General features: G+C 39.6%; 1 protein-coding gene and 1 long non-coding RNA gene across 3 annotated transcripts in view; one reads left to right on the top strand and one right to left on the bottom strand.

Moving 5' to 3' along the window:
* The window catches only part of LOC120862461, a 56,981-nt gene extending 52,804 nt beyond the window's left edge, over positions 1 to 4,177 (top strand). Inside the window, exon 4 of the long non-coding RNA XR_005720774.1 lies at positions 4,078 to 4,177. This is a non-coding gene — a long non-coding RNA (uncharacterized LOC120862461). The remainder of the gene's footprint in view (positions 1 to 4,077) is intronic.
* ROS1 (ROS proto-oncogene 1, receptor tyrosine kinase) overlaps positions 1 to 21,057 on the bottom strand; it is a 125,288-nt gene that overhangs the window by 40,096 nt on the left and 64,135 nt on the right. The window contains exons 24-32 of one of the 2 annotated variants that reach the window (XM_040238425.1): positions 20,178 to 20,380; positions 18,201 to 18,406; positions 14,145 to 14,428; positions 9,257 to 9,436; positions 7,475 to 7,677; positions 5,799 to 5,943; positions 4,700 to 4,932; positions 4,435 to 4,611; positions 53 to 221 (exon numbers count right to left, since the gene is read on the bottom strand). In XM_040238425.1, coding sequence (XP_040094359.1) covers positions 53 to 221; positions 4,435 to 4,611; positions 4,700 to 4,932; positions 5,799 to 5,943; positions 7,475 to 7,677; positions 9,257 to 9,436; positions 14,145 to 14,428; positions 18,201 to 18,406; positions 20,178 to 20,380 — 1,800 coding nt within the window. The remainder of the gene's footprint in view (positions 1 to 52; positions 222 to 4,434; positions 4,612 to 4,699; positions 4,933 to 5,798; positions 5,944 to 7,474; positions 7,678 to 9,256; positions 9,437 to 14,144; positions 14,429 to 18,200; positions 18,407 to 20,177; positions 20,381 to 21,057) is intronic. The other variant, XM_040238424.1, reaches the window with a different exon arrangement.

The raw sequence follows: 21,057 nt of genomic DNA, 5'->3' as shown, positions 1-21,057 counted from the left end.
AGAATTGAGAAATGTCCAGAGTTTCCTAAGTGTTGAATATGCTAGTACTCACCTTTAGTCTTAAAACTTCCCGGAAGCGAGGTGCTGTTTGCTCCTGTCCTGTACACCACCACTACTCGGACGTTATAGGAAGCATAAGGCTGTAGGTCTGTGATGTTACAGACATAAGCAGGACCTTGGCTGCACAAAGCTTTAACATGGTAAAACTCATTGTGCTTCCACTAGGAAAAGAAGTCTCAATTAACATTTTTGTTTCTTGAAGAAAAACTTCTTAAACATAGAAATTCAAAAGCCTGTAGCAAGCATTAAAGCTTAAAGTTTATACTAAAATAAGAGCTTCTTTATGAGTGTTGGGTCCCAGATAGTATCCCCTTCCACCAACAGCAATTTTATTTTTTATGACAAGCTGTAAGTTACTTGAACGATAGTCCCAAGGATAAGTCCAAGGTGAGATACCTCTGACTGTTTATCATCGGGAGGATTATTTGGCTTCTTGGTATCCCTAATCATAGGCCTCTTTATCAAATCAGGATGGCTAAGGATGAAAATTCATAGCTGAAGGGAAATGATGGATTAAAACTGTGATATTTTAAAATCTACACATTTGCTGTCTTCAAAGTAGTAATATTTTTACAATATTTCACATATTGAAGAAGTCCACAGTGACTTAAAATTAAAACATTTTAGTTTTTCCTTCCCAAACCCTCTTCAGGCATCTAAGCAACATTCCCTATTTTTCTACACAGGAAGCCTAGTTCCCTAAAAAAAGGAAATCTTTGCCTATTGTCACTCAATCACTAAGCAGCAAGGTTAGAAGTTAAATATAGGAAATATTACTTTCATTTCACTGGGTCTGTAATTAGAGCTATATTAAAATTCTTTCTCTGAAGCATTGCTTTTTAAAGAATCTGTGTATTTTTAAATATCTGTGTATTTTAAATAAGATACAAGATCTTTAATATCTTATATGAAAATGATGACTTTTTTCAACATACAAATAGGAGAAGACATAGGATATGGCATTCTGTCAAGGGTTCTTCATGTATTTTCCCCAGTACAATTTCCTAAGAAGATCAGTTTCCATAAATAAACCTTACTTTATATCTCCTTTTTCATTTAGCATTCACAAGGTCACGCCATTTCGCTGGATGGGCACTTTATATTAGTTTTCTATTCAGTTAGAAATAATTCACTATAGCACCTTCAGGAAGTAGATCATGTTATTACAGAAAGAGGAACAGAAGGAACGAAAAGAAAAACCAGAAATGCTGATGTCAGAGACATTGCCTGTTAAACTCATAAATGTCTCAGTCCCACTGATTCATATAGCCTAATGAAATAGATGCAGATGCAGAATAATATTTATTCTGAACCTTCTGAGGCGGGTGAGGGGGAAGGACATAGGGAGATGTTGAGTCCTGGCTGAAAAATTTTAGCCCTTTTTGGTCCTGCCTCCTTAATGCCTTCTTCAGTGAGTAGTCTAGATGGCCCAACATTCCACACCACTCAGAAATCATAAGTACTCCTTGGAATATCAGGGAGATATTTGGCCAAGGGTTTTGCTGGAAAACTGTAGAGTATTGACCTCACCACAGCAATGAATGTTCTGGGCGGACCGCTAACTTGTAGAGATGCCGTGGGCTACCCCAGTAAATCACAAGGGAGTTGGCGTCTTCATTCATCAGAGGCCAACAAGTGCAGGGGGGAAGTCTATCAGAGAGGATTTCCAAATTATTGAGCAAGGGTGTGGGGGAAATGGTGCAGACTATGATGTCTCAGAGACAGAAATTTCAGAAATGTCCAGTTCTGGTAGGGATTCCCCTGGACAGCTGAGAAAAAGACAGTTTTAATGAATTTTCACGAAAAAAATTTACCAAAGCAAAATTATTTATTTCTCCTCAATCTTAAGTTGAATGTGTTATTTTTCTATGCATTATTATCATAAAGAATTTATTAAATCTAAAGACCAAGATAAAAATTTAGCCCTTGTGCTCTAAGACTCTCATTTTTCCATGTAAGGAAAAGATGAAGACTGGAAGTTAATCTTTTTCTCCTTTTTCAGAAAGGAGAAGGGCGGAGGTGGAAAGGAACAAAAAAAAAATTAATTAAAATATGCATATTAACCTTTGTCACTCACCCCTCAGAGTTTCAGTGTGGAGTTACAAGACTATTCCTAACTTCCTATCATGATGAGGTAGGTTCAACTTGCTCAAAAGAAATAGACCTTTCCAACTAGATGTCATCACCAACCCTCTCAGAACACAGCCTTCTACATTTGTACCTTCTACATTAGTACTTGTAGGTGATCGTGCATGTAGAAATTACCATCTTACATTTTCAGCTTCATGATTTCTCAAGTGGTCTATCTAAAAACCTGTTCTGAGCAAGGGTAGAGGAGGTCTTGAAACAAAAGCATCATATGAAACTCATGAGGACAGAACCAGGTGGCCCCTGTCTGCTGTCCCTCTCCTAAACTTTAAGAAGTGGGGTGGGTGATGATGACTCATGTTCCTTCTGCAGATGGACTAAGGAAAGCCTCTGTAGCGATGAGTCAGTGATGAGGCAGAGGGTCCTCCCCTGCCCAGCCGTGATTCTGACTCATTGGGCCACCTGCCTGAGTCTCTAGCCTCTCATGAGTAACACGAGAGGCTGGAATCACCTGAGACCCTTCCTCAGTTCTCACCTTTGACATGGGCAATGAATTTTACATCCCTCCCCTTGACTTCAAGCTGAACTGCATTCAGTTCACTTCAGTTCAGTTGCTCAGTCGTGTCTAACTCTGAGACCCCCTGAATCACAGCACGCCAGGCCTCCCTGTCCATCACCAACTCCCAGAGTTCACTCAAACTCATTTCCATCGAGTCGGTGAAGCCATCCAGCCATTTCATCCTCAGTCGTCCCCTTCTCCTCTTGCCCCCAATCCCTCCCAGCATCAGGGTCTTTTCCAATGAGTCAACTCTTCACATGAGGTGGCCAAAGTACTGGAGTTTCAGCTTTAACATCATTCCTTTCAAAGAACACCCAGGAGGATCTCCTTTAGAATGGACTGGTTGGATCTCCTTGCAGTCCAAGGGACTCTCAAGAGTCTTCTCCAACACCACAGTTCAAAAGCATCAATTCTTCGGCACTCAGCAACCACTGGAAAAACCATAGCCTTGACTAGACGGACCTTAGTCGGCAAAGTAATGTCTCTTACTTAAATAGATGTCCCCCAAAAAGATGATCCTTCAATTTCTCCAATTTAAAACTGAATTTTTATGAAATGGCTATTTTCTAAATAGGTAACAAATCATCATAAATACGCTCAATGGAAAAAATATAATTAAACTATGGTCTTTGGTCTTATCAACTTAATACTTAGAGCAAATTATCACTGCTGTTGCTTATTTTTCATAGTTTTTATCTAAAAGTACAAGATTCTAAAAATTATTTTATATAGTAAAATTTTAAAACCTCTGGGAAGCAATTTCATTTTTAAAGAAAAGTGAGGTCATGACCATACTGATGTGTTTTTACAAAACACTCCTAATCAGTCTTTACAAATATGGACACACAAATATATAGTAGTGAAAAATGAAATGTCACAATTATAAAAACTTAATAATCTATTAAGTGTATCAGTATAAAAATCAATGTATATTTTCCTTAGAAGTGAACTAATTAGATTAATTGATGCTTAAATTCAGGGGATATCTTTACATTGGTTAATGCATGAAGATTTTTTTTTATTTTTTATTTTACTTTACAACTATTTAAAGTTTACAAGCCAAGGTCCAACTACTTTAGAATAAACTAGTTTATCATTTACTTCTTTCCTGTTGCTATACAGTCCTTAAATGTTTGAAAGAACATTTATAAACAGGTTTTAGGTTTATGTTTGTTCACTTTTTTTCCATAAGTGAAAGTGAAAGTGAAGTCGCTCAGTCGTGTTCGACTCTTTGCAACCCGTGGACTGTAGCCCACCAGGCCCCTCTGTCCATGGGATTCTCCAGGCAGGAATACTGGAGTGGGTTGCCATTCCCTTTTTCAGGGGCTCTTCCTGACCCAGGGATCGAACTCAGGTCTCTCGCATTGCAGGCAGACGCTTTAACCTCTGAGCCACATAAAACAAACTGCTATGGACTTCAAACCAGAGAACCATGCTGATAACATCTAAAGTAAGTAAAACATTATGAAACCAGTAAACTGTAATTTATACCCTTTTATGTGGAGCCTTTTAAAAGCAAATTAATCTCTCTGGGAATTTTTTCCATCAGAAATCAGTCTAGATAGCTTACCACGTCTATCTGGAAAATCTGAATCAATGAATGTTGTCAAATATATCACTCATTTAATACAAGTGAATGCCCTCAAGATATGTTTTGGAAAAAGCCTTTTGATTTATTCTATAGCATAAAACAAAGATTTGCATTAAAAGTGTACATTGAGATGTACCTTTTGGAGTTCAAACCAAAATCTGATGAGGTGAACATTTGATGGAGCATTCCAATGTAACTGCAAACTAGTGTTCTCTGGAAGAAAGGCATAAGGTTTCTCTGGCGAGTCAAATGTTTCCACAGTGACAGGGTGACTCTCCGCACACCACATTTCCTCGGCATGGCAGGCCAGAACCTTTTAGTAAAAAAGAACAATTGCTTAACCTTCCCTGAATCTTGGCTCTCGAGAGTGGTAATTAAAGTACCCAATCCACTGTCCGTACCTTTAACACATAGAGTTTTCCACCAGACAGTCTAGTAACGAGGAGAGAGAGACTTCCATCTGGATATTCACTTTGCCTTAGTGGAATCTCTGGAATGGGAGCCAGATGAGAGATTGCCACCTGATAGCGGACGGACTCTCTCGGTCCATTTGGCTTGTGAGATTCCCTCCAGGATATAACGAGGCTGGTGTCTGACTGCACAGTTGTGTTAATGAGCCAAACTGCCTCTGGTACTGAAATAAATAGCAGCACACAATAAAGGATGTTGCAACATCACTGAAAGACGGAAAGAAGTCATAGGGTCTTGGTTGAGGAATAAGCATATCATGTGAGCAGAATGAATGACAGATGTTCCAAGGGAAAGCCAGCCTCTTATATAACGGTAGATTACCAGGCTGCCTGAAAGGCTCCCGCTTATTTTTGACTAATGACTAAATCATTCTCTGACTCCAGCCTGAGGATCTGGCCAATTCTGGTGAGTTTTGTGAAAGCCATCGGAGACAGGTGCAAGAAATGGCATTTCCTCATAATAATCCTCACCTCTTACAACACATTTTCAGGCTCTAAATCCATTTTCTTTAAGGCAATGAGGTTATATAACTTTGCATCTCAGCAGCCCTCAGTAAAATTCATGTAGACCTATGGCTGATCCATGTTGAGGTTTGACAGAAAACAACAAAATTCTGTAAAGCAACTAAATTAAAACTTCAATTAAAAAATAAACAAAATTTTAAAAATTCACATAGAGAAAAAGTTTGACTTTCCTGGGTCTCACCACATGTACAAAGAGCTATAAATATACAGGAAGAGAGTGACACTGTGTGGTGAGGCCAAAGAATGTTTCCAGTAACACAGAATTGGTTGTGATATTTTGCTGTATAGTTGCTTTTCATTTTGACAGAATATTATCCATCATCTTCTGGTGTTACAGTAAGGATGTCATCAGAATATTCTTCTAGAAACACATTTTCTTACTAAGCTTAAAAAAACTCACATAAGAAAGATTTCTTAACATCCAGATAAAAACCGAATATAGACTCACACATCACATTAATGGCAAAATCCCACTCTAGAAACACACAACATGCCCATAACTCACCTCCACTTTTAGTTTTTCCCCAAATCTCTTTTCCCAGAGGTATTTGTTCCAAAGGATCTGAATAATAATTCTTCACAGCTATCTGTATCATATATGTTGAAAATGGTTGTAAACCTTCAATAAGGGCTATACTCCCCTGAAATTCCTGTAATTAATTTTTAAAAATCAATATCTTATTCTTATTTTTTGTACAAATGTGGAGACATTATTTAATCAAAGAGAGAAAAAGGAAAAGACTCAAAATTTTTAATTTATTTTTAAATCTTGGATCATGACTGATGGTCTTCATTGTCTTAGTTGGCCCAGACCTGAGTTGTTTAATGTTTCCAGGAATAAATGCTAAATGATTGGCAGCCCTCAGTCAATTGTGACTTAGTTATTTCATGTAGGATGTTGAATTCCCAGAGGACAAAACTGTCTTATTAGCCTTGCATTAGAAATACCTTCAGCGGGAAGGTATTATGAGGATGGGACACATAAGTGAATACAGTAAGCTACATTACCTAATCATTCTTAGAAATAAAGCTTAAGAAACTGAAAAGGCCTTCCTTAAACCAACGGTTCTCAATTTTGGTTATACTTTGTAATCATCTGGGGAACTTTAAGAAAACACTGAGGCCTGGGTCCCACCCCTAGAGATCTGATTGCATTAGTCTTAGGTGAAGCATGTGCTCAGAGACTTTAAAAACACCAATGAACTATCAAGGCTGAGAACCACTCACTGCCTTTGATCCATGTTAATCACTGTGAAGTCAAAATGGTAGATTAGCTCTAATAGGAGAAATGCCAATGCCAGAAGCCCAGTCTTAGTCAGCCAAATGATCTAATCTGTCTCTGAAACAACTCCTTTTAGAAATGTGTAAAGGAAGATTAAAATAGACAAAATTCAAAACTAAATACTATATTTTTACAATAGACAAATGAAGTAACAAGAATCAGATGTACTTTCTGTCAAAGTGCACAGTGCTTGTTACCTCCAATAGGTGATGGCCAATTTCACTTTTTGACTTGATCAAAATATAAGTACAAAGAAAAATACTAGAAACACATGATTCCATCACATGAAACTGGAACATCAGTGATGGAATCCCTGGATTCCATCATGGATCAGTGATGGAATGAATTGTGTCCATTCATTCATTCAAGAAATACCTAGTAAATGCCTATACAATGGCAAGTATTATGCTAGGAATACAGTGATGGATAAAAAGGTAGACCCTGCCTAATCACACATTTCACAACATATAGAAAATAAAAATATAATGTACAATTTGTATATTAGCTATATACAATGGAAGAGAGGTACACAATAATGTTCTTTCTGTCCAGTTTACTTCTTACCCTTCAATCTGTTGGGATGGCCACAAAAACAGGTCTCTTATCACTTTCTGGGTATGAGTAGATAAAATTAGAGAGGCAACAGATCCAGCTCTTTTAGGACACTCAGGGAACAGTTACTATAAGGCAATCTACCACTGGTTAGAGTTAATGTACTTCCTTAGAGCTTAACTTACTCCTAGGCAAGAGACTAGAATCCAGAATGGTTTGATGATTCAGCTCTAAAAATCAGAGTAATAGCATATTTCAGAACATTATACAGAAAATACTTCGGCTGAGGATTTTATATCAAAATAGGGCATCTTGGAAAAAGACAAGACAACTGGCTTCAGCCTTACCAGCATTTTATCTCTCAGTGCAGAGCTGTTCTTCATGTCAATTACTTCTTTATAATAAACCAGGTACGTGGGAGTGGGACTCGTGATGCCATCCCATGTGAGTTTTGTGCGGGCAGGTGGTAATCTGATTGTGAGGCTGGTGTTAGTGGTGTTAAGTACAGTTGGCTCTGCAGTATCAGAAGCTAGAGACAGAAATGCTCTATCTAAAATAATAATAAAAATGATTAAATATATACACACATATAGATAAGAGAGATAGCAGATTTATCTAACATCAAGGATAATGTAGCATTTCATTTTTATGTAACTGATAAGGTATGATATATTGGAGTGTTGGAAATGTTATTCTGGACAGGAAGACACTTTTTTTTTTCATGTATTTTTGAAGATGATAAATGCCTGGGGAAAAGAGAGCAAAGTAACTGGTAATTGCTTACAATTTCCAGCAGATGGAGCTAAAGTACGCTTAATTATGTACCTGCTGCTGCTTAGTCACTCAGCTGTGTCCGACTATGCAACCCTATGGCTTGTAGCTCCCCAGACTCCTCTGTCCATGGGATTCTCCAGGCAAGAGTACTGGAGTGGGTTGCCATGCCCTCCTCCAGGGGATCTTCCTAACCCAGGGATCAAACCTGGGTCACCTGCACTGCAGGTGGATTCTTTACCACTGAGCCACCAGGGAAGCCCTAATAATGTACCTAGACAGTAGCAAAATGGACCCTTTTTTTATTTGAAGAAAGTAATGAGTATTCTATCAATCACACTTTTCAATAAACTCTTATGATGAAACCTGATGTCACCTGTAGGACTTTCATTCTACAAATATGCCTGTGTGCTCAACCTCAACCAGATATTGCACGACATGCCTTTTGAATCTCTTAATGAATTATTTATGAAAATATACATTCAGCTTATTTATGAATTCTCCCATTTTTCATGCCGTATAACTTACATATTTTATAACTGAATACATTTAAGCAAAGAGTTTCTTTTATTCCTTTCTGTCCATCTCTAAGAGGGAATTATACTGAATTTAGAATGACATTGTGACTTTAATGAAAGACAGAACTTGAGAAAACCACTTTAGGTTTGAATGTCACCCATTCAAGGCTATGTGATGCTGTTTTTGTTTTTGGTTGGTTTGTTTTTATATTTCAAACGTTTTTTATCATGACTCTCGGCAAAAAATACAGTCAGTTCCACCATAATAGGATACATACATTCCTGAAAGTCACATTAAACAAAATCCAGAAGGTTTGTGGGGAAAATAGATTTAGGAGCATGACACTAGAAAACTCCATGAGCGACACACGAAATAAGCAAGCGAGAAACAATAAAGATAGTAGCACACCATGTACACACGTTAAATAGCTGACACATATAATATTGTAACACATGAGTCATTTCACTTTGAAAAAGACCTGAAATTAAATGCAAAGCTTTTTGACACCACTGGGAAGTCTAAAATACCATCAGGGGAGACACATGACAAAAAGAAGGGAAGTTATATGACTGAGAAGAGAAAGAGAACAGATAGATTGACAGGACAAGGATTTCCCACATCTAAAGTGGCCTGCCACAGCCCAAGCCACGAGTACACATAGAGATAAACTGTGACCCAGGGCAAATAGCAGTTGCAGTGTGCACCAAACCCTGACCCTTTGGAGTAATGCTGAGAGCACAATGATGAGCTGGAAGGACTGCCCTGGAGGAGGAGACATGATGAGATTTTCCTGTCCCTAAACTGGGGGAACAAGCTTATAAAAAATGTGACTTTCCTACCTGGAAAAGGCTGAAGAACTGAACTGTAAACCAAAATATGCTTACTCCTTGGGGCTTCTACCTGGGAGAGGATGGCCCCATTGCTTTTCTTTGCTTGATAAATCTGTGTGCTGTCCTCTACTTTGGAGATCCAATATAGAAATTCTCCATCCGCAGTCAAGCTAACAAGCATTTTTCCTGCTGATGAAAAACATAAATGAAAGAACATAAAGGACAAAATACATAGCTCACATTTTCTGCTCTAAGCAATATCTGAAATCTTTTTTGTGATCAACTTTGAAACTATTATTTCAGTATGAAAAAAAAATTTTGAGTTTTTAGCTTAAGCATTTTCCAGATATTTTCTCATTTTAGTGCCATATCAAGCCAACTTGCCATATCAAGCCATATCAAAGCAAATACTATTATTATTAGTCTAATTTTGTAATTAGGAAACTGAGGCTTGGAGGGGTGAAATAAACCCCTCAAGGCTACAAAGTTATCCAAGGGCAGAACCAGTATTTAAAACTTACTTGTGATTTCACATCAAACAACACTGACTGAAGGGAGGTAAGAGATGAGGCTCAGGGCTCAATGCCTTGCTCAATACTTTTATCAATAATTGAGAATGAATGCAGAACAAACGTATTTATCAAGTTTGCAGATAATACATGAATCTTACTGTCGCTAGTACATTCAGTCTTTGGCTTACCATCCAAAAATATCACAGCAGAATCATGAAATGGATGGAAATTTAACAGCATTTAATTTGATAACAAATATAACATCCTAAATTCAAGGTTAAAATTAAGTCTGTAAATTAGGAATGAAAGAAATCTGGCTTAATAATCATTAAAACATAAAGAAGACCATGAGTTTTTCAAATGGCAGGCAGCTCAAAGGCCTGATGTCACTTTCAGCACAGCAAAAGAAGACCTGGGTAGTCAGAGGTCCTCTGCGCTGACCAAAACACATTCAAAGTTCAGTGAGTTATTATGGAGCAACATTTAAGAGGATTAAGCATCTAGATTAAGTGACTTCCCTGCTGGCTCAGACAGTAAAGCATCTGCCTACAATGCAGGAGACCTGGGTTTGATCCCTGGGTCGGGAAGATCCTCTGGAGAAGGAAATGGCAACCCACTTCAGTACTCTTGCCTGGAAAATCCCATAGATGGAAGAGCCTGGTAGGCTATAGTCCATGGGGTTGCAAAGAGTCAGACACGACTGAGCAACTTCACCTTACCTTACCTTACCTTACCTTAAGCAGCTAGAGTAAAATCTCAGGAGGGCAAAGAAAGATGTAGAAGCCACATTGCCTAAGGAGTATTTATAGATACTTGAGTTTTTTCCTCTAAAGGAACTGCTTAGCATGGGCTATGACAGCTGTTTCTACAGTTAAGTGGCTAACATGTGGAAAGTGACTGACTTATTCTTTGTAAATTTAAAGGTCAGAATTCAGGTCAGTGAATAGAGGAATGGGAGAGAACTTTGGTTAAACATAGGAAAAATATATAATATTTAGAATTCCACAAAAATTAAACAAACCTCTTTATAAGGTAGTAAATGTTTTATAAACAAGAGCTCAAGGCTGTTTTTGTAAAGGAGATTTCTTCCAATATTATGTCAGCTAAATGATCTTTAAAGTCATTCTAATCTTCCAATTTGGGGATTATGGATTTCAATTGTGGCTTCAAGAAAGCCTGACTAGTTCTATAAGATAAGGGCCCATTAGATAATTCTTGTGTATCAGATGGTAAGGAAAGTTGTTCTGACACTTATTTAAATGGTCAGTTCAGTTCAGTTGCTCAGTCGTGTCCGACTCTTTGCAACCCCATGAATCAGAGCACGCCAGGCCTCCCTGTCCATCACCAACTCCCAGAGTTCACTCAGATTCGCGTCTATCGAGTCCGTGATGCCATCCAGCCATCTCATCCTCGGTCGTCCCCTTCTCTTCCTGCCCCCAATCCCTCCCAGCATCAGAGTCTTTTCCAATGAGTCAACTCTTCGCATGAGGTGGCCAAAGTACTGGAGTTTCAGCTTTAGCATCGTTCCTTCCAAAGAACACCCAGGACTGATCTCCTTTAGAATGGACTGGTTGGATCTCCTTGCAGTCCAAGGGACTCTCAAGAGTCTTCTCCAACTCCACAGTTCAAAAGCATTGATTCTTGGGCGCTCAGCTTTCTTCACAGTCCGACTCTCATATCCATACATGACCACAGGAAAAACAATAGCCTTGACTAGACGGACCTTTGTTGGCAAAGTAATGTCTCTGCTTTTCAATATGCTATCTAGGTTGGTCATAACTTTTCTTCCAAGGAGTAAGTGTCTTTTAATTTCATGGCTGCAATCACCATCTGCAGTGAATTTGGAGCCCCAAAAAGTGAAGTCTGACACTGTTTCCACTGTTTCCCCATTCATTTGCCATGAAGTGATGGGACCAGATGCCATGATCTTCATTTTCTGAATGTTGAGCTTTAAGCCAACTTTTTCACTCTCCTCTTTCACTTTCATCAAGAGGCTTTTTAGCTCCTCTTCACTTTCTGCCATAAGGGTGGTATCATCTGCATATCTGAGGTTATTGATATTTCTCCCGGCAATCTTGATTCCAGCTTGTGCTTCTTCCAGTGCAGCATTTCTCACGATGTACTCTGCATAGAAGTTAAATAAGCAGGGTGACAATATACAGCCTTGACGTACTCCTTTTCCTATTTGGAACCAGTCTGTTGCTCCATGTCCACTTCTAACTGTTGCTTCCTGACCTGCATATAGGTTTCTCAAGAGGCAGGTCAGGTGGTCTGGTATTTTCATCTCTCTCAGATTTTTCCACACTTTGTTGTGATCCACACAGTCAAAGGCTTTGGCATAGTCAATAAAGCAGAAATAGATGTTTTTCTGGAACTCTCTTGCTTTTTCCATGATCCAGTGGATGTTGGCAATTTGATCACTGGTTCCTCTGCCTTTTCTAAAACCAGCTTGAACATCAGGAAGTTCATGGTTCACATATTGCTGAAGCCTGGCTTGGAGAATTTTGAGCATTACTTTACTAGCTTGTGAAATGAGTGTAATTGTGTGGTAGTTTGAGCATTCTTTGGTATTGCCTTTCTTTGGGATTGGAATGAAAACTGACTTTTTCTAGTCCTGTGGCCACTACTGAGTTTTCCACATTTGCTGGCATATTGAGTGTGGCACTTTCACAGCATCATCTTTCAGGGTTTGAAACAGCTCAACTGGAATTCCATCACCTCCACTAGCTTTGTTCGTAGAGATGCTTTCTAAGGCCCACTTGACTTCACATTCCAGGATGTCTGGCTCTAGGTGAGTGATCACACCATCGTGATTATCTGGGTCGTGAAGATCTTTTTTGTACAGTTCTTCTGTGTATTCTTGCCATCTCTTCTTAATATCTTCTGCTTCTGTTAGGTCCAGATCATTTCTGTCCTTTATCGAGCCCATTTTTGCATGAGATGTTCCCTTGGTATCTCTAATTTTCTTGAAGAGATCTCTCGTCTTTCCCATTCTGTTGTTTTCCTCTATTTCTTTGCATTGATCACCGAGCAAGGCTTCCTTATCTCTTCTTGCTATTCTTTGGAACTCTGCATTCAGATGCTTTTATCTTTCTTTTTCTCCTTTGCTTTTCTCTTCTCATCTTTTCACAGCTATTTCAAGGCCTTCCCAGACAGCCATTTTGCTTTTTTGCATTTCTTTTCCATGGGGATGGTCTTGATCCCTGTCTCCTGTACAATGTCATGAACCTCATTCCATAGTTCATCAGACACTCTATCTATCAGATCTAGGCCCTTAAATCTATTTCTCACTTCCACTGTATAATCATAAGGGATTTGATTTAGGTCATACCTGAATGGTCTAGTGGTTTTCTCCACTTTCTTCAATTTCAGTCTGAATTTGGTAATAAGGGGTTCATGATCTGAGCCACAGTCAGCTCCCGGTCTTGTTTTTGCTGACTGTATAGAGCTTCTCCATCTTTGGCTGCAAAGAATATAATCAGTCTGATTTTGGTGTTGACCATCTAGTGATGTCCATGTGTAGAGTCTTCTCTTGTGTTGTTGGAAGAGGGTGTTTGCTATGACCAGTACGTTCTCTTGGCAAAACTCCATTAGCCTTTGCCCTGCTTCATTCCATACTCCAAGGCCAAATTTGCCTGTTGCTCCAGGTGTTTCTTGACTTCCTACTTTTGTATTCCAGTCCCCTATAATGAAAAGGACATCTTTTTTGGATGTTAGTTTTTGTATTTTTAAAAATTTTTACAAGTACTCCTAATTAGGAGACTACCAAATGACTTAAAATACTTCCTCCATAAGCTTGTGAATTTCAGCAGCTAGACCTGTCAAATATTGACCAAGTCACACTCAATGGGGAGGCAATGAGCTCTGATGATCTCATAGGAGTGAAGCACTGGTCGGAAGAGCAGGGATGCTGCAGTTATAGGCCCAGTTTCAAACACCAGCTCCTGTATTACCTGTAACCCTGCGACATGTGACGTTACCTTTCTCAGCCTCAGTTTCCTTATCTGTAAAACGCATATATTACTATCTACTTCACTGAGGTATTTTGAAGATCAAATGCAATAAGGCATTTAGTAACCTGTTTATGTAATTGAGCTCAATAAGTTGGATTAATAGTTCTGTTAACTGTAAAATGACGGGAAGAAAAACGTTTCCTACCGGTCCAGAAAATTATGCGAATGCCTATGTACGATTTGCCTGAATACAACTTGAAATCCACAAAAACGTTTGGCATGGTTTGGAGTAAATACCATACACATATATTATGTGTATGTATATACATATCTATATCTCCATTTGAGTGTATGTTGAATGTAACCCCTTTTTAATGGGATGGGAAGATCTCCCGTCGCCAGTGCAGACCTCCATATACACAAGTGTCTTACCGAGTGGAGCAGGCAGGTGGATAACTTGCCAACACTGACATGCTTCTATGTCTGTTGCCCAGATCTCTTGACCTTTGACAAAGTATATCTGTGGTTTCTTTAGGTCAGAGGTGTCGATAGTCATTGCTCCACTCAACTCAGATTCAGTCACGTTGCAAGCACATCGGCTTCCATTTGGATGGTTTATGACTGGGGGCTGCAGAATTTGGTGCACAGTCTGGTTGACAATACTGTAGTAGAACATCTGAGATCCAGGATCAAAAACTTCTGCCCAATATAGGCGACTATTGGGGGGAAAAGATCCTCCAATTTAACCAGTTAAACCTACCATCACACATATCACTTTCTAATGAAGAGAAATCATTTCTAATGACTGTGGGAACAAATGCCACCTTTAGAGAGGACATGTCTCAGTGCCCAAAAATCTTCTGATGGAAAAGGTCACATGAAGTCCCATATGTAGCATTTTCCAACAATTTCTCAATAAATGTGTTTACAACAAAAGCCTTGGACTATAATGACCTTGCAAGTGTGTGTTAGTCACTCATTTGTGTCTGACTCTTTGTGGCCCCATGGCTGTAGCCCATCATGATGGCTCCTCCATCCATGGAATTCTCCAGGCAACAATACTGCAGTGAATAGCCATTCCCTTCTGCAGGCAGGAATCCCTAGAAGAAATGGAGTAGCCATCATGGTCTACAAAAGCATCCAAAATGCAGTACTTGGATGCAATCTCAAAAATGACAGAATGATCTCTGTTTGTCTCCAAGGCAAACCATTCTATATCACGGTAATCCAAGTCTATGCCCCAACCAGTAATGCTGAAGAAGCTGAAGTTGAACGGTACTATGAAGACCTACAAGACCTTTTAGAACTAACACCCAAAAAAGATGTCCTTTTCATTATAGGGGACTGGAATGCAAAAGTAGGAAGTCAAGAAACACCTGGAGTAACAGGCAAATTTGGCCTTGGAATGCGGGATGAAGCAGGGCAAAGACTAATAGAGTTTTGCCAAGAAAATGCACTGGTCATAGCAAACACCCTCTTCCAACAACACAAGAGAAGACTCTACACATGAACATCACCAGTTGGTCAACACCAAAATCAGACTGATTATATTCTTTGCAGCCAAAGATGGAGAAGCTCTATACAGTCAGCAAAAACAAGATCACGAGCTGACTGTGGCTCAGATCATGAACTCCTTATTACCAAATTCAGACTGAAATTGAAGAAAGTAGGGAAAACCACTAGACCATTCAGGTATGACCTAAATAAAATCCCTTATGATTATACAGTGGAAGTGAGAAATAGATTTAAGGGCCTAGATCTGATAGATAGAGTGCCTGATGAACTATGGAATGAGGTTTGTGACATTGTACAGGAGACAGGGATCAAGACCATCCCCATGGAAAAGAAATGCAAAAAAGCAAAATAGCCGTCTGGGGAGGCCTTACAAATAGCTGTGAAAAGAAGAGAAGAGAAAAGCAAAGGAGAAAAGGAAAGATAAAAGCATCTGAATGCAGAGTTCCAAAGAATAGCAAGAAGAGATAAGAAAGCCTTGCTCAGCGATCAATGCAAAGAAATAGAGGAAAACAACAGAATGGGAAAGACTAGAGATCTCATCAAGAAAATTAGAGATACCAAGGAAACATTTCATGCAAGGATGGGCCTGATAAAGGACAGAAATGGTAAGGACCTAACAGAAGCAGAAGATATTAAGAAGAGATGGCAAGAATACACAGAAGAACTGTACAAAAAAGATCTCACGACCCAGATAATCACGATGGTGTGATAACTCACCTAGAGCCAGACTTCCTGGAATGTGAAGTCAAGTGGGCCTTAGAAAGCATCACTATGAACAAAGCTAGTGGAGGTGATGGAATTCCCGTTGAGCTATTTCAAATCCTGAAAGATGATGCTGTGAAAGTGCCACACTCAATATGCCAGCAAATGTGGAAAATTCAGTAGTGGCCACAGGACTAGAAAAAGTCAGGTTTTCATTCCAATCCCAAAGAAAGGCAATGCCAAAGAATGCTCAAACTACCATGCAATTGCACTCATCTCACATACTAGTAAAGTAATGCTCAAAATTCTCCAAGCCAGACTTCAGCAATATGTGAACTGTGAACTCCCTGATGTTCAAGCTGGTTTTAGAAAAGGCAGAGGAACCAGAGATCAAATTGCCAACATCCACTGGATCATGGAAAAAGCAAGAGAGTTCCAGAAGAACATCTATTTCTGCTTTATTGACTATGCCAAAGCCTTTGACTGTGTGGATCACAATAAACTGTGGAAGATTCTGAGAGAGATGGGAATACCAGACCACCTGACCTGCCTCTTGAGAAATCTGTATGCAGGTCAGGAAGCAACAGTTAGAAGTGGACATGGAGCAACAGACTGGTTCCAAATAGGAAAAGGAGTATGTCAAGGCTGTATATTGTCACCCTGCTTATTTAACTTCTATGCAGAGTACATCATGAGACACGCTGGACTGGAAGAAACACAAGCTGGAATCAAGTTTGCCAGGAGAAATATCAATAACCTCAGATATGCAGATGACACCACCCTTATGGCAGAAATTGAAGAGGAACTCAAAAGCCTCTTGATGAAAGTGAAAGAGGAGAGTGAAAAAGTTGGCTTAAAGCTCAACATTCAGAAAATGAAGATCATGGCATCTGGTCCCATCACTTCATGGGAAATAGATGGGGAAACAGTGGAAACAGTGTCAGACTTTATTTTTTTGGGCTCCAAAATCACTGCAGATGGTGACTGCAGCCATGAAATTAAAAGACGCTTACTCCTTGGAAGAAAAGTTATGAGCAACCTAGATAGCATATTCAAAAGCAGAGACTTTACTTTGCCGACTAAGGTCCATCTAGTCAAGGCTATGGTTTTTCCAGTGGTCATGTATGGATGTGAGAGTTGGACTGTGAAGAAGGCTGAGCGCCGAAGAATTGATGCTTTTGAACTGTGGAGTTGGAGAAGACTCTTGAGAGTCCCTTGGACTGCAAGGAGATCCAACCAGTCCATTCTGAAGGAGATCAGCCCTGGGATTTCTTTGGAAGGAATGATGCTAAAGCTGAAACTCCAGTCCTTTGGCCACCTCATGTGAAGAGTTGACTCATTGGAAAAGACTCTGATGCTGGGAGGCATTGGGGGCAGGAGGAGAAGGGGACCACAGAGGATGAGATGGCTAGATGGCATCACTGACTCGATGGGCGCGAGTCTGAGTGAACTCCGGGAGTTGGTGATGGACAGGGAGGCCTGGCGTGCTGCGATTCATGGGGTCACAAAGAGTCGGACACGACTGAGCGACTGAAGTGAACTGACTGAATTGTCCAGGCGATCTTCCCAAACCAGGGATCAAACCTGTGTCTCCTGAATTGCAGACGAATTCTTTACCGTCTGAGTCACCAGGGAAGCCTTAACGATCTTAGGTATTGTATTAAATGGCTCATTAAAGGCTCTAAATATGAAACACATTTGCATACTTTCCATCAACACCATCGCCATTCCTCTCTTCTTGTTTGTTTCTACTTCTTAATACTAGTTACCAATCTAGTTTCAAGATAGACTATAACCATGCTAACGGCACAAACATAAGCAGTCCTTAAACTTCCCTTCAGGTGCTGAATGGAGGTCTTAAAATTCATCTAATGAGTGAATGAATGAATTAAAGACAAATGAGCCCAGAATATCATTTACTGTGGAAAACAAACTGCCTATCTCCTGCTCATTTCCCACCACTGTCTCAATCCCCTTCCTGTCCTTACCAACTGGGGGTATTTATTAAATTCACTGGATTAAAAATACACTTCAGTTTCCTGCTGGTAATTAATCTAACTTTAGATTAAAGGAGTTCTCAGTATGGATGAATTTTATATATTGGTGGTTATGGGCTCATTATTCATACATAGAATTACTTACTGTAAGTTAACATCGAGAACACTAAGCATCTTATTGTCCCATCATTGACTCTGATATTAAACCAAAGATATCACATTAAATATGTTTATGTCTATTTCATCACAATAGAAACAGATACCCTTCACATACCTTAAAAAAGGATACACAGAAAAAGAAGTTATTGTTGAATTTCTGTTGCAAACTTTCAGCTTCCTGGGATATTTCACCTTGTTTTCAAGATCCATATCAAATATTTGCATTCCGCTTTGTGATTCTTTCAGCACAAAGTAGAGGTGCCTTGAAATCCAGTCAATTGTAATAAATGTGATATCAAAAACCAGTGCATCTCTGAAAATCTTAACAACAGGTAGAAAGCACAATCAAGAAGATAGTGGTCATTTTCCTCAAATCTGATGACTTTTTTAAAAAATTCGGATTCCTTATTAACTGCACTTCTCTTTTGCGATATCAAACCTTGATAACTCTGGATTGTGTACTGTTGTAACACGGGACCTCTTTTCACACGCAGTTAATTTCAATCACCATGGTTTTAACTGTAATCCATAGACAGTTTTACAAATCTACATTTTCAGGCAAGACGGCTCACTGAGTTACTGATTCAAATATCAAACTACCTACTGAAAATCTCCAAATGAAAGATCCCAGAAAACAGAATTCATCACTCCACCCCCAAATCTCCTTTTCCCCCGCATTTTATATTATTATGGATTTCCAACACTCACCTGAGGAACAATCTCGACAATTGTCATTCACCTTTGACTTCTTCCTCCCATTACTACCCGTAGTGAATTAGTCCTATTTTAAATATCTTCCAAGTTTATCCTCTCCTCTCTCACTCATTGTCTCTTGTTTCCTGCTTAACATTTCCCATCTGGATTTCTGTGATAGCCTCCTGATTGCCTCCAACTTAACCTTCTCTAAGGTTATTCAGACAGGTAACGGAGAGGTCTTCCTGAAACACTAGTTGATTGCATTAATAATCCACTAAATGTCTTGAATGGCTTAATGTTGGCTTTTAAATTGACACTCAACTCCTTAGCACAGTACAGAAGGCCCATTACATTCAGGACCCTGCCCACCCCCCTCTTCAGCTTTAACCCCTGCCTTTCACTGTGCCCCCTCACATCCATCTCCATTCCAAGACCCTTCTACGTGCTGTTGTTTAGTCACCAAATCATGTTCAATTCTTTTGCCACTGCAAGGACTGGAGCCCACCAGGCTCCTCTGTCTGTGGGATTTCTCAGGCAAGAATACAGGAGTGGGTTGCCATTCCCTTCTCCAGGGGATCTTCCCAATCCAGGGATCAAACCCACGTTTCCTGCATTGCAGGTGGATTCTTTACTGCTGAGCCACCAGGGAAGACCTCCTTCTATTTACAGCTCCCCAAACAGGCTGTGATTCTCTGGTTTCCCAGACTTTACTGATCTCTCAGCCATGCCCCACTTTGACCTGGTTCATCATCTTTGTACCCAAAATGTCTTTCCATTCTATCACCACCATTCCACCCTGGGTTAAGTATCCATTCTCTGCAGTCCCATTGCATCCTGCCCTCGGCACAGCACTTACAGTCTTCTGCCTATCCCCTCCACTAGCTAAATTCAGTGAATGCCTACCACATGCCAGGCATTGTGCTAAGTGCCTTCCAAGGCTTAGCTCATTCATCTTCACCCTAAGATGAGGGACTATGCAACCACAGTGGTTAAAGAAACTGCTGACGGTCACAGATCTAGCATGTAATAGAGTCAGAATTAAACTCTAGCTATCAGATTTCAAAGCTCGCCCTCTTAACCACTATGCAACCCTGTCTTCCCTATCTTAGACTAATACAAGACTGGATTTGTTCAAAGACAGTGACTTTTTTTTTTTTTTTTTACCTCTATCTCAGGTAACACAGTGCCTTAAACCCACTCTTTGCTAAATTAAGCCTGAATCACATTTGCCCCAAATCTAACCTGAATTCATTTGGAACTAAATAACTGTACAACACCTGTCTTTTTCAGCCATTCTAATCTTAATGTCTCAACCACTGGCCAGTCATTTTAATCACAGGCTTGTGTGATAGGCAAATACTCCACTTTTGTTCAAAGGAATCACATAGCAAATTACCTTAGTGCTGGACCGGTTGTCCATTCTGAAGAGGAAGAGGGAATCTCCCTGAGCACAGTACCCCACTGCATCATCAGCTGTGTAGCCCATGGCAGCAACATCACCTTCTGCTGAAAATGTCCATGCGACCTGATTTCGATCCATGTCTAACAAAGTTATCTTGTTGTCAACGAGAGTTATAAGGTATGGAAATGGGTTAATTTCTAAAAATAAAACACATAGATAACATGTATGAGAAAAAGAAATTTAGCAAAACCCCTTGATTCAGTATCAGACCATTTTGAAACCCAGGAGTCTCTGGGCTCATGGACTACACCTATACCTGTCTCAATGGAGACTGCCCAGGCACTCTAAGCCTACATTTATATAAGCAGGTTAGGTGATGATAAAAATCGATTACTTTGTTTGACATTAATTTCAGCTCAGAGATAGTACTTGGGTATCCCTGAGAATACTAAGGGTCAAAATGTTTTTAAATCACTAGAGAGAGAGTGAAGTGAAAGTCTCTCAGTCATGCCCAACTCTTTGCAACCCCATGGACTGTCCATGGAATTCTCCAGGCCAGAATACAGGAGTGGGTAGCCTTTCCCTTCTCCAGGCGATCTTCCCAACCCTAGGGGTCAAACCCAGGTCTCCCACATTGCAGGCAGATTTTTACCAGCTCAGCCACAAGGGAAGCCCAAAAACACTGGAATGGGTAGCCTATCCCTTCTCCCTTCTTCGATTCCCAACCCAGGAATCGAACCAGGGTCTCATGCAATGCAGGCAGATTCTTTACCAACTGAGCTATAGGAAGTTCCTGATAATTAAATCACTAATTGTTATTAATATTTGATAATCAAATCAAATTTATATTATATAAAATTAATATAATATTTAT

The sequence above is a fragment of the Oryx dammah genome, unplaced genomic scaffold, assembly GCF_014754425.2.
Source record: "Oryx dammah isolate SB20612 unplaced genomic scaffold, SCBI_Odam_1.1 HiC_scaffold_4, whole genome shotgun sequence".
Classification (NCBI taxonomy): domain Eukaryota; kingdom Metazoa; phylum Chordata; class Mammalia; order Artiodactyla; family Bovidae; genus Oryx; species Oryx dammah.
This window is presented reverse-complemented; position numbering and strand designations above follow the sequence as displayed.